The following is a 13,340-nucleotide window of genomic DNA, read 5'->3' on the forward strand; positions in this document are numbered from 1 at the left end:
TGATGACCTCACAAAGACATTGTATACAGTGTTCTAGTGCTGTCTTTGTGAGGTATGATGACCTCACAAAGACATTGTATACAGTGTTCTAGTGCTGTCTTTGTGAGGTATGATGACCTCACAAAGATATTGTATACAGTGTTTTAGTGTTGTTGTCTTTGTGAGGTATGATGACCTCACAAAGATATTGTATACAGTGTTTTAGTGTTGTTGTCTTTGTGAGGTATGATGACTTCACAAAGACATACAGTGTTTTAGTGTTGTTGTCTTTGTGAGGTGTAATGACCTCACACACCTCATAAAGAGGTGTGTGAAGTTTCAATATTGAATGCAACTTCAACCTGCATTCAATATTTGGAAGCACATTGTTGATGATTGGACTAAAAACGAAAATTAAGCTAATTATTTTTGCTATTTGTTTTCAACAAGTTTTCTTTGTTTATTGCTGTATAATTATCCATCTACCAACTCTGACGAGCTTCTTGGTCTCTATGAAGAATAAAACAACCCGTTTTAAATGGTAACATCGTTTACATTAATGTTCACTGTAACTCCTTAATCGCGTCAGATTCTGTCATGGCTCCTCCTGTCTCAACACTGTGTAACAGTGTCCTCTCCTGGCGTCTCGTTGTCATTACAAGCACTACAAACAATAAACAGAGGAAGGCGGATGTCTGGGATGTGACCAGAGCCCGTTACTTTGGACGGACAGGCCCGAATCCGTCCGGTGGGTTCCTGCTGTTTTTCAGAACCAATTGGGGGGAAAGAAGCAGGTCACTGATTGATTTTGTTTCTCCAAGTAAGTATCGGGTATCTTGTTCGCTTTTTATTGTCATCATTGTCGGCAATGTTAAACGGTTTTCGGCCTGCTAGAATAACCCGCCCTGTCAAAAACAAACGAGAGATATGTATTTTATATCACAGGGGTTTTCCCCCTAAAATTGCGCAATAAATGACTAAAAAAGAACTTGTGCAGATTTTGTGTCGCACTGCAGAAAGCTGCTTGATAAAAAAGGATATTCGCAATGAGTGAGACATGGACAGATTATTTGTTTCAGAATATATAATAAAATAAAGCGTCACAATCATGGAAGCCCTTCAATGGGATGCTGAATCATGTCAGATGTCTCTCATCAACATCTGTATACAAAAGATATGAGGTCAAATTTCTAGCATTAAATATTTCCATGAAATGTGGATAAAAACATCATATTGAATGAACCTGAATGAACCTTGCAAAGTTTTAAAAATGAAATCATGAATATAGTATTTCTAATAAATTAAATCCTATTCTCAGATTTCATTTAGTTTGCTTTTATGCAACTGTTAAAGTCTAAATACAACGGATCACTATGAATTTGTGTAAAATGATTTTATAGTGGGTAAGCTGTAAGGATGTATGTGTGTATGAATAGACGGATAATCAATGATGGATAAACAGATTTTTATTTTTTTTGCATTCATCATCATAGCTGTAATCCCCTTGTTGTGTTTCCAGGATTGCACATCGATCCCTGCGGTACCGACACGTCAGACGTCTGGGTTGTTACCATGCGTTCTTCCACTACATACGCTGCTGTGCTCTGTCTCCTTGCCGGGGCAGTGACAGCCATTCAGACCCCCCAGAAAGGTGAAAAAGGCCACCACAAATACCAGATGGAGCTGTAAGCCTCAAGAGTGGGTCAGAATAAATACAAAATGGCAGCATCTGTAGCACTGACCTGTGAAAGGCATTAAGTAAACAGAAGCACAGATACTCTTAAAATGTTATATTTATGAACAAAAACTTATCCTCTTTCACCCTGTCACAGCCTGATCGATCCCTGCTCATGTCTCAACATGTTTCAGCTGTTTTATAAAATAATAACAATAATAAATAGGGTTTTTAGATGCTATTTAGAAGTGTAAATGCAGACCGGCTTTAGCTGGGATTGACAAATATTAAAAAAATATTTTAAAGAACTAGAATGAGATGGACTGTTTGCCCTCTATTTGTAATGTGCACGAACCGTTCTACAATACAATAATTACAGAATGTGAGTCTTTCCTTTCCAAAAAATGTGCTAATTTCCAAAGAAGCTTACTGGCTCTATACATGAATTGGCCATGCTGAGTAAAGTCACTGTTCCCTCAGTATTTCTGGAGAAGCAGCAGGCCACCTCGCTGATCTCCCGTCAGAAGAGAAATGCTGGAGCGTCCAACTTGGAGCAGGCTTGCATGGAGAGGGTGTGCAGCTATGAGGAAGCCAGGAAGTATTTCCAGGACTCGTATCGCACGGTTAGTAGCTTGCTGTGTATTCCCTTCATTTTAAATTCCTCTAAGCGTCCTCATTCTAAGAACTGACAGATAAGACCTTTCACGCGCCTGCTTCTCTCGCTCATCATGTGCAATTTTTCTTCCAGGACATTTTCTGGTCTGTCTACATTGGTAAGTTACATTAAAGAACCTCGTGTTCAACAATGCGCTGCCTCTTCTCACAAACGTGTTCTCTGTTTAGATGGAGACCAGTGTGCTGAAAACCCCTGCAAGAATGGAGCCATGTGCTCCGACAGTGTTGGAGGCTATGACTGCGTCTGCAAGTCGGGTTTCACGGGAGTCCACTGTGAAAAAGGTGCAGATCTGTTGTAGGCATCATGTAAAAACTGCTGCTTGTTTATTACTTACACATTAGTGTGCACACTCTGCTACATTCTGCAAACCAGATGAGACTCTTTGCACGCTGGAAAAGGACAAGGGCTGCTCACAGTTTTGCAAACCGGGCTACACGTCCTACGAGTGTTCCTGTGCCCGAGGCTGGAGGGTCAAAGACAAGGTCAAGTGTGAAGCTGCAGGTATGTTGTCGGTTTTTCCTTGTGTGTTTTTTTTGCAACTAAGACAAAGTTAAGCTTCCTACTTACTTACCATAGGTTATACTTACTTGAGTAATCTATTTTCACCTAAAATGTATTTTGGATAAATTGACTCACTAAATTAACCTATCAGTCCAGTTTGTGTAGGAGACAAAAGCAGATACATTTTGTTTTAACAAAGAATTTATTGACATTGTTTGGCATTAAATCAAATTAAACTTTTAACCTGTATGTCTTGGGTTTCCTTCCACAAGCTTCTCAATATAGTTTTTTTTATGCTGCAGTATAATGATATAGTATAATAATTGTAAAAACTAAAGGTAACTACTTTGTGGATTTCACTTATCGCGGGTTATTTTCGGAATTCAACCCCCATGAAAAATGAGGGATCACTGTAATCGTTTGAAGTGATAAATGTGGTACCTGTAGACATCTGGAAATTGTACCTAAAGATAAACCAAACCTGCAGAGGTCCACATTTGTGTTCCTGATAACTTTGTAAATTTTTCGTAGATTTTCAAAATGTCGCACAAGAAAACAGTGTGTATTAGGTGCTTCCTTAAAATATGCGTAAGAGTGTCTTTACCAACAGAAGCTTACTAATCTAATCTAATCAGAACCGTCTTCCCTTGTTAGTCAGATACCCGTGTGGTCAGGTGAACAATCTGTCTCAGTGGAAGAGCAGACAGTCAAGTCTTTCTACCAGTAACTTTGATGGACTTTCTTGTACGTTATCCGAGTGTCCTTGGCAGGTAAGGGGAGCCTACTCTAATGGACCACCTTGCACAAACTCCTGTAGATGCCCTTTTTGTGTTCACACAGTATCTCGATCTTCTTACCAGGCTTTCTTGAAGACTTCAGAGTCTCAGGGCTTCTGTAGTGGAGTAATTCTGAAGGAGGACCTCGTCTTGACTTCAGCTCAGTGCGCCAATAAATACAGCTCCTTCACGGTTGCAGTTGGTAAGTGTAGTGAACATTAATGCTTCTTTGAATTCGGTGCTTTGCACAACACCAAAAACCGATGTTGTCCATTCCATTGTCTCGTCAGGAAAGCGCAGCAGCAACGTTGAAGACGGAGAGCAGACGCTGTATGTGAAGCTAATTCACGTCCATCCTCGTTACGTGAGAGACCGTCCTGAAAATGACCTGGCTGTGATAGAGCTCCGCGACCGCATAACCTTTAAGCAAGATGTCGTCGCGGCCTGTCTGCCAGAGAAAGACTTTGCAGAGAGCATCTTAATGTCTGGAGATTTGCCAGCTGTTGTCACCGGCTGGAAGGAATCCACACAGATGTCCAGTCTCCAGGGCGAGCTCACTATAAACCAGCTGGTGTACAATAAGCTGCCTCAGTGCATGGAAACGTACCCCAACCTGATGACCAATAAAATGGGCTGCACCGCTGCCCGGGCCAATGCCGACTGCTCCATGAGCTCGGGCAGCCCCTTGCTCACAATGTACAGGGATGTGTTGTTTCTCACAGGGGTGGTGAGTAAGCCAGAAGGGGCTGACTGCACCAAAGGCTACATCTTCCAAAAAGTATCCCGCCACCTCAGCTGGCTGCAGACGTTGATGGGTTCACGTTAGAAAGGTGAAGCGAGGGAACACATCAAGCTTCATTATGAATTTAGCTTAATGCAGGTAAATAATTACTTAAACAGGGAATCCGTTCTATATATTTTTTGTTTAACCTCAGTCATAAGCTTTTCTGCGTGTGTCTTTTTAAAATATCCATAACATAAGAAACACTGGAGTTTGTTGGATTTTCTTCCTCTGTGCACTTCATCTTTTATCCACAAGGTGGCTCTCTGTTGACGTCAGTAAAGAGCTTTCCTCTTGCATGTGTTAAGTACTCAGAGGTTGTATGACCTGTAAATTATTCAGCATGTTTGTGACGTGAACATACTTTCCAATACCTTTGAAGTTCTGTATTTCAGCAACAATGTAATGGTTGACTTGCACCTTAAAGGAGCCCTGGTAAACACAGTTTTATGAATGTAATAAACCATAAAACCAAGACCAATTTATAGTGCAGTGTCTCTAATTTATAGTAATGTAAAATGGTTTTAAGCAGTTTTGTAGATTTATGGATATCTGAGATATTGTTCAATCATCAGGTGACTGCCAAGGTCAGAAATATGGATATTAATGTACAACATTATGTATGTTAATATTCTACAAAACAATCTAATCTATACTATACTCTCTGCTTGTTCCTAAAATATCTACTGACAAAAGTATTTCCACTCACGCAGATTTTTGTCCTCCAATATCAAACATGCAGTTTTTATGCAGTTTTCTCATTTTAGAAGCACAAATTGCACACTGCAAACTATCAAGAAAAGCAGAAGTGAAAAAAGAAAAAAAAACAAAGCATAGAAAATAAACTTTGAAAAACCTTAATAAAGCATGAAGACCACTTTAAATATAACAGATCAGGTTTCTTGTAACAAAGTTTAGGTGTGACTATGCAAAGTATGAACACTAAACCATTGTAATCATAAAATGGAAACATGAATCAGCCCACATTCTTTATCAAAGCTTAGCTAATCAGGGGATTTATTTAAGATTTCCACAGAGAAACTTTGAAAGAGAAGAAGATCAATAATAAACAAAATATAATTTAGCAGTAATAAGAACTACCCATTCAAAAAAGTTGGCCTGAGTTGCTCCGTCCATGGTAATGTTTTCCCATTTTGTCCCACACAGACATTATTAGCCTGGCCTGACTGTCACATACCAGTGTGTTGTCTGGCAACATTTTCCCACGGACACTCACCCTCAGCAGTCTTCTCACAGCCTCGATGGGCTGGTGAACAAGGCTGGGGCCATGTCATGCAGGCAAAGAAAAAAAAAAAGAAACAGAAGAATGGGCTGGAGAGACTGAAAGCAATAGAAGGCCCATAACAAAAAAAAAAAAAAAACTGGCCTGCCACTTTAGATTGGGAGCTTGAAAAGAACATCTCAGAAAGTTGGGGCCTATGCTGGCTGTTGCCATGGTACTCACCAGGGAGATGGCTCCTCGCTCCCAAAAAATGGCCGTGCTCCTTTACTGGGCCGTCCAGAGGAGATTCATTTGACGGAGCACCTTCCTTCCTGAGTGTGGTCCTGCTCTCCGGTTCTACCAGTTCAGTTCTCAACAGAGAAAGATAAAAGATTATATGAATATATGTACAATTAATACTGACATATCACACTTTGTAATTAATACTAACACATTTTATATGTTAGAATGGCCCAGTCAAAGTCAAGACCGAAATCAAGTCAAGAATCTGTGACAATAGTTTTGCAAAGAAGAATGGGCAGAAAGGTCATTCAGCAGATATGCAAAATTTGTAGAGACATACAGCTCCACACTTATCCTAAATCCCCAGATTACAGAGTTTATATGTATAAACATTTTTGAGAATTATGCATTATTTTCCCTTCACATTGGACATCGGTTTGTCCAATGAAATAAAATACTATAAACTAAAGTTTATAGTTGAAACCAGGCAAAATGTGGGAAAAAAAATAAAGTTACAATATGGGCTATGTGGGAGTTATCTGACAAACTGACACAGTGCTGACATTAGCCAACAATTAGCCAACAAAACTATATAAAAAACGATCTGGTGATTGCATTGTTGATGCTCAACAGAAGCCAGTCTTTGAGTGGACATATTGAGAGATCTGAGAAACACTGAGACACACTAGCAACCCGATCACAAGGGCTGCAAAGTAAATGGCGATGCTATTCCTATTAATGGAAAAAGTCATGACAAACTTTTAAGGAAACTAAATTTTTCTTGAATACGTCAGCAGAGCCCACATCTGACCAAATCCCACAACTTCAGTAATCCTTAATTCCCCCCAAACCCAACAACAGTCACATGCTGTGACCTCATATTCTTGCATGTATTTTGTGTGTGTTGGAAAGCACACTAACGAAAAACATCTCATTGTTGGAAAACCTGACCATCTTAGTTCATTACTACTTGCTCAAACACGTCACCCGATCTTTTCCAGTAAGTCCATTCTCAAAATTTATGTTCCCAGTCTTTTTTTTTTTTTTTTTTTAATCCCACATTAGCTTGTCTCTTAGTTTAAATCAATGGAAAAGCTACTTCCTTTCGTCCCACCCCCATTCAGACTCTACCCCATGCCAGACAGAGCGGCTTCTACTTCACTGGGTAATTGTTCAGACGGGTGGAGATAAAACTAGACCTCAAGAGGTTATAGCTTGGGCTGAAAGAAAATTTTGAAAGCAAAAGAATTAGACAAGCTGAACGGTTTTATATAACACTGCTATAGACTAATATCTCTCTTTATGTAAAACACTCATATACAGTAGAAATGGGTCCATCTTCACTGGGCCTTATGTTCCTCTCTCTTGGCTGAGTTTAGCTTTAAATAATTAACACGTTTTTGGATGAAAACTTTACAAAACCAGGACTTAGTCTTCATGACTAATGTATATTTATCTGTTTTTGTAGAATCATCTGTAGCATTTTGGATCATATCTGACCAGGCAGAAGTTATGTAAGAGACTGGAGGCTTCTGCTGACTATTTGTGAGTCTCCCATTATGTGCCTTATGAATTTTATATAAACATGGGAGGAATAGGACCCTGGAGACAAAGGAATGACTCTGTGCTATTATTTTTAAATCCAGTTGGGGATAAATGTGCCAGCATACCAACTTGCTCATGATGAATTTTTTATAAACCAATATTTAGCAGTAATTCTGCAGCATTTGCTCACAGACTTAGAGCACAACAGCATGCTAAAATGTATTCATTATGTCCATTGGCTCAACTACATTCACAAAGGTGCATTACCATTTCAGGTCCCACTGAAGTCTAGCCAGATATTCCTTTGACTGAACTTCGTCTCTCCAAGATAGTTTTAGAGTGTCTGGCAAGTTTGTTTAATCTTAGCTGACACAAAAACTAAGGACAACAATAGAGCATTCGACTTAGATGAAATAGAAAACAATAAGTGTGTGTAACAACGTTATATTTGAACGTTATATAGATGTGGAGATCATCAAAACTGGTTTATTCATTCTTCAAATTAATTTTGTTTAGTCAAAAAGTTATTTTGTCCTCACATTTACTGCTGTATAGGTAAATGTTGTTCTTGACAGTTGGTGGTTACCATAGGAACCAGTAACTGCCAGCTCATCCCCTTTTCCTGTTGCCATCTGTAACTGTGGTATGTGCTTTCTTTACAAGTATTATATTTTAACATTAGGCTAATTTAGTTAGATACAGGGTTTCATACGTAATCTTGCAATGTTTTATATTTTAAGCATTTTTAAAATATATACAAAGATGCTTTGTCTATATTAAAAGTGCTATATAAGTTTGATGTATTTTTATTATTATTTTACTCTTTAATTTTTTTTTTACTTTTAACTGTTATGATACTGAATGTTGTGCATTTCAGATATGTTCAACTGTATATCTATGAACTCTTCATTGGGAACCATTTCTCTGTAGTTATTGTATTTTTTTTCATGTATAGGGGCAGAAACTGTGGGACTGATGGTAACCATCAACTTGATTTTCCCTCTGAGGTATGTTTTCATTTTAATTTTTTACCAATTGTGTGGTAGTCTTTGAATGTTAAATATTTCCTGTACTAAAAACATATATATTTATCACTATTTGTGTTAAAGATAATATTAGTTATGCAAACAAACAATGTAAATTTATGTTACGTTCGACTATACGATCACACTCAGGTTGCCCCTCTTTCTGTTGCAGTCTGTAACTGTGGGGCAGAAGCTGTTGGACTGATGTATTTATTTTTTCTCATTAGAATAAGTACAGTGAGCCTGAGTGTGTCTATTGTGAAGTCAACCTACTGGACCAGAGACAAACAGAGAAGGGTCGCACATGGACAGACATGGGTAAATAATTTAATCATATTTAACACATCCAGTAAAGTCTTCACTATTTTCTATCCATGTGTAAATACTAGTGGATGTAAAAAAAAGAAATAGTACTGCATTGACATTTTTTGGCATTTACTGCACCACTCATTGGTAGAGGATCTTTTAATATGGTGGCAACACGGGTACTGAATACTACTTGTGAAGTGCTTTGCACTTTAAAGTCACATACTATTGTTTAGTATCCAATATAGCTATCATTCATAAATTGGGTGAAAGTTGAAGGTTTAAACTATTTATTAGCACTTATTACAGTTTGTATCACAATAAGCCAATGGCACACATGCTTTATTTTGGCACATTTAAAAATCTGCACAGCTGAGTAGCTGTTAGCTTTGTTGTCTCATAGCAACAGGCTCCTTTGATTTTAGCCAGACTATGGAAAGCTGAGCAAAGATGCTTAGAAATTTCTTTATAAGGTGTTTATCTATCAACTACTCTTGTTAACTTGTGATAATACTCAGAATTTTTGTTTAATATTTAGTTATTTTGACCTAAAAAAACAAATTTTATCAGTATTTTCACAGCACAATATGGCATCCCAGTGCCTTATTGACAAAACAATAAGGCATCCCAGGCACTGGGATCCCAATAAGGCTCTGGGGTCCCAGTGCCCTATTGAGTGCCTCAATATTTTGGCTACTGATTCAAATTGTAAGATTACCATCAAAAAACATCACTGATCACATTAGTGTAATTGATCATCACCAGATTTCAGAATTAAAGCATATGAGAACCACACATTTTTGACTAGCTTAGTTCTCTTGAAATGAATAATCAACTCATGATTCAGAGTAAACCATTGTTCATTATTGTGGGACCTAGAGACTGGGCGACAGAGCAGGAAGGTAAATCCTGGTGTTGCCTTTATTCCAATGACCCCACTTCGACCTTCTGTGGGTTAAACCATGTTGATAGGGCCACTGGGAGACCTGAAAAGCTCACCAAAGGATCTGCAAAGCTCACTGAATGAAAATATGGTGCATGGTGAGGTCTTCAAAGAGGTCAGCTAACCCCATGCCTATAGTGGTGAAACTAAAAAGTATGTTTTACTTCTTCAATACAATTTATTTGTTGATTTGATTCTCGGGCATCTGGAATCTGCATCATCCTGGCTTCTTCTGTTTTGCTGCCTGGAGTCTTGACCTCGACAACTACTGGAGTGTGAACTGAATAGACAGGGTGGCGGATGGATGAGATTTGGATTATCCCGCTTAAACTGAATTACCAACATTAAGGGAAAAAGCAAGAGTGTATTTCCTTCTGAGCAGCTGTATGATTATAATAGTAGCACAGCATGGTGATAAATTCTGAATTTCCACAGCAGGATTTTATATGAAAAAACTTAAAATGTCAAAAAAGCCCTTAATATTTTGAATAGCGAACAGCTGGTCCCTGATGGCAGAAGGAAAAGTGAGCACTAATCGTAGACAGTGAAAATAACAACTGTACTTGACGCAAAGTAGCAAGTTTCATGGTGACTTTTCAGTTTTAGGAAGCACTGTGCAGGACAAAGAACCTTTGATAAATCGCTACATGGATCCTGAAGCGTTTTAATCCAGTTTCATGGAGTTTTTCTCTGAAGAATGGAAATGGATATGTTGAGAATAAAACAAGGAAGCTTTTCAGCTACAACTTCATCTAAAATTGATAGATTTGACAATCCAAAAAGACATTTTTGTGTCTCAAATTGGTCACTACTGCATTGTGCTGGTGAGAAGTATTATAAAGCGGTTTTTCCTAAAAATTGTTAAGGCTGAGAAGAACTGGAATATCTGTTGAGCTTGTGAATCAGATGAGAGCAGAACAACTCCTGACAAAGCACTGATATCTCAAACTCACATCGTTTCCATTACAGCCTGAGTAAAGTGGGATACGTACATGGAAATAAAGTTACTCTATATAATTAGTCACTCTTCCTGTTAATTTGGACACCTGCATCCTGTCATAGTTAATGCATCCTGTAAGGTCACAGGATCTCATTGTGATGCTAGTTGCTGGAAACAGATGCAGCGTGCGTGTCTCCGTGTCGGCCACCCTGCTGTCACTGCGCTGTTTGTTGTGCGGAGGCCAAAAGGAGGCCTTGACGACGAGACGAGGCAACCTCCGGAGAAGGAAGAGGAAAGAAAAGTGGGGGGGCCTGGGGGGAGAAGACATACTGAAAATGAATATGAATGGAAAGAGAGAGATTACTCAAACATATATATAGTAGATGAGTCAAAAATAAACCGGGGCAGCACCTGTGAGCCTGCTGTTCTGGTACAAAAGAAGGTTTATTTAACAGACAATAACTCACGAGGCTGAGCCACAGTTAGTACAGGCTGTCAGTACGGCTATATTAGTCAGTGACTGAGCCTCACATGTGTTCACTCTGATCCAAGTTACTGTAGAACCCGCTATAAATACTCCGACATTCTTGTCTAAACGTCAAACTAATGATGAGAACATGCACTACGTATGCGTTCAATTTCTACTGAACCAGCCAGTTCAAGCAATCAGGTCTGGAATATAGACAAACTAGTATTCCCAGTTCACAGATTAAGTGAATTTCTGAAGCTAAAATACATCACACAAACACAGCAGCTGAAACCAGATATTTGCCAGCACTCAATGAAAAGACATATGATCCTTTTTCTCACTGTCTGACATTCAGTTCAATTCAGTTCCATTTCCCAAAGCTAAATTAAATGTTGCTATGTATATCATCCCAGTGTCTTCAGAGAGTCATGGGCAGTCAGTCTTGCAGCAAATCTAAAGAAGCCTCTGACTGAAGTCATTGCTGCTGTATGACAGCCTCATGACTGCCACACATGATCGTCATGACATGCTAGAGGGATTATTTCACAGTAACATGACCTGGAGGACATGAGCTGCTAGTCCACCTCATTTGCTTTCGCTGGTTGTATGGTTAGATACCAAGAAAAGAAACGTATTTGGCTCAGATTTCTGTTGCAATAACTTTTATATTCTGAAAAAGGTGGACTAATCACCTTGTAACACATGAAACATGTTCAAAGATTTTCTGCATTCTGGCTTCAAAAGGAAACTGGAAAATAATTAAAAAGATTTCTTTTACTCTCTATTCTGCAGCCAGTCTTTGCAGAAAGTTGTTGCATAGGCACTCATGATAAATCTGTGTAATGGTTTCAAAAATAAATTAATCTTAATTTGCAGCAGTCTAATATCATGTTGAACATTTTTTTTGTGATTTCTCTTACTGTAGATGTGGGTAAATTTTGGATTTGAGTCAGCTGTTTGTTTTTTTTTTCTTCCTTCTTCTTTTTAAATTAAATCAACACATGAATCATCCATTTACCTTGAGGAGCCTGATTGCTTGCCTTTCCTATTTTAAATGGCAACTAAGCAGGAAATTATAGTTTGCTGATTAAAAGGTCCTGGACAGGGCGAGATTTACTTAAAAAGCATTTTACACATTTTTCAGGCACTATATATCAGAGTGTTATGTGAAATCTAACTGGCTATCTCAGTAATGCCCATGTGCAGTAATTACATGGTCATAAGCCTCTCAATTACCTTATTATTTTAACATGATGAGGGATGTTTCTTTGAAATCAATTTACCGTGATTAAATACGTGTGGTTGTTCAATGATTTCCTGTCCCTTTTCACATCTTCCACGGCTCATATAAAGATAATGAGAATGGCAGCACTACCAGTGATATACTGCAAGGGCCTGTCCGCTGATAAGTGAAAGAACCATTAATCTCTCCCAATCCTCCTGTTTCAAGCACTGACCCCTCCTCCACATGGCCCTCCTCCACCCCCTCTTCCCATGCTGTCACTCTCTCAGGCTGCACCTGTCACATTAGTCTCACATCCTCAGCTGCCATTCCATATGATACGCCTCCTTCCTGCTCCCAGAGACTGTGTGTCACCCCTTTTTGCCTGGATTTATGAGTACGAAAAGAAGGAGAGCAGGAAAACAAGAGATTAAAGCTAAAAATAATAAATAAATAAAAAACTGCACGTGTCAAATGTAAGTGTGCGTATAACTTTCTGCTACAATTGGACCGGTTCCGATTGTATGTCCAAAATATGGATTAACACTCAATCGGTGGATTAATTGTGATAAAATCCAGCACAAACATCAGCTTCCTGTATAGATGTGACGAGGCTCCTTCTGTTTGCTATGAACTGAAATGGCAGGAAAACGACAACAGATTCGTGCTGTGATGAAGGCAGAACAAGAATCAGAGAGGAGGAGGTGCAGTAGTGGCGGTGGTGGTGGTGGGGGGAGGAGGGGGGTCACCACTGAAATCCTCCCCGATAAGACGGACTGGAGCAGCTGTGGCAACAAACGTGTGATGAAATCGAGAAATAATAATCCCCGCAGCAGTTTGTTGCTGCGTCAAGACCTCTGAGATGACCGGTGGAAGCATAAACATTTTTTTTATGTATGCTATTAAAACAATGGAGTGCATGAAATTGCATTTTTTTTTTGTTCCCGAGGCAAGGATATGAAATATTAATAACGTAAATCAATAATATAAAACTTACGTTAATGTTTGAAAGTCATAGTAGTAACTTAGAATGAATT

The 13,340-nt window shown here is 38.8% G+C and overlaps 1 protein-coding gene across 1 annotated transcript; it reads left to right on the plus strand.

Moving 5' to 3' along the window:
• The first annotated feature begins 671 nt into the window (after window positions 1-671).
• Window positions 672-4,869, plus strand: proza (protein Z, vitamin K-dependent plasma glycoprotein a). Its single transcript, XM_015006241.2, has 9 exons — window positions 672-799; window positions 1,499-1,630; window positions 2,135-2,277; window positions 2,403-2,427; window positions 2,498-2,611; window positions 2,703-2,831; window positions 3,486-3,601; window positions 3,692-3,809; window positions 3,898-4,869. The coding sequence occupies exons 2-9, from the start codon at window positions 1,552-1,554 to the stop codon at window positions 4,431-4,433; spliced, it is 1,260 nt and encodes a 419-aa protein (XP_014861727.2). The 5' UTR covers window positions 672-799; window positions 1,499-1,551; the 3' UTR covers window positions 4,434-4,869.
• The last annotated feature ends 8,471 nt before the right edge of the window (window positions 4,870-13,340 follow it).

The sequence above is a fragment of the Poecilia mexicana genome, unplaced genomic scaffold (assembly GCF_051168715.1).
Source record: "Poecilia mexicana isolate PSO_F unplaced genomic scaffold, ASM5116871v1 scaffold_8, whole genome shotgun sequence".
NCBI classification, from domain to species: domain Eukaryota; kingdom Metazoa; phylum Chordata; class Actinopteri; order Cyprinodontiformes; family Poeciliidae; genus Poecilia; species Poecilia mexicana.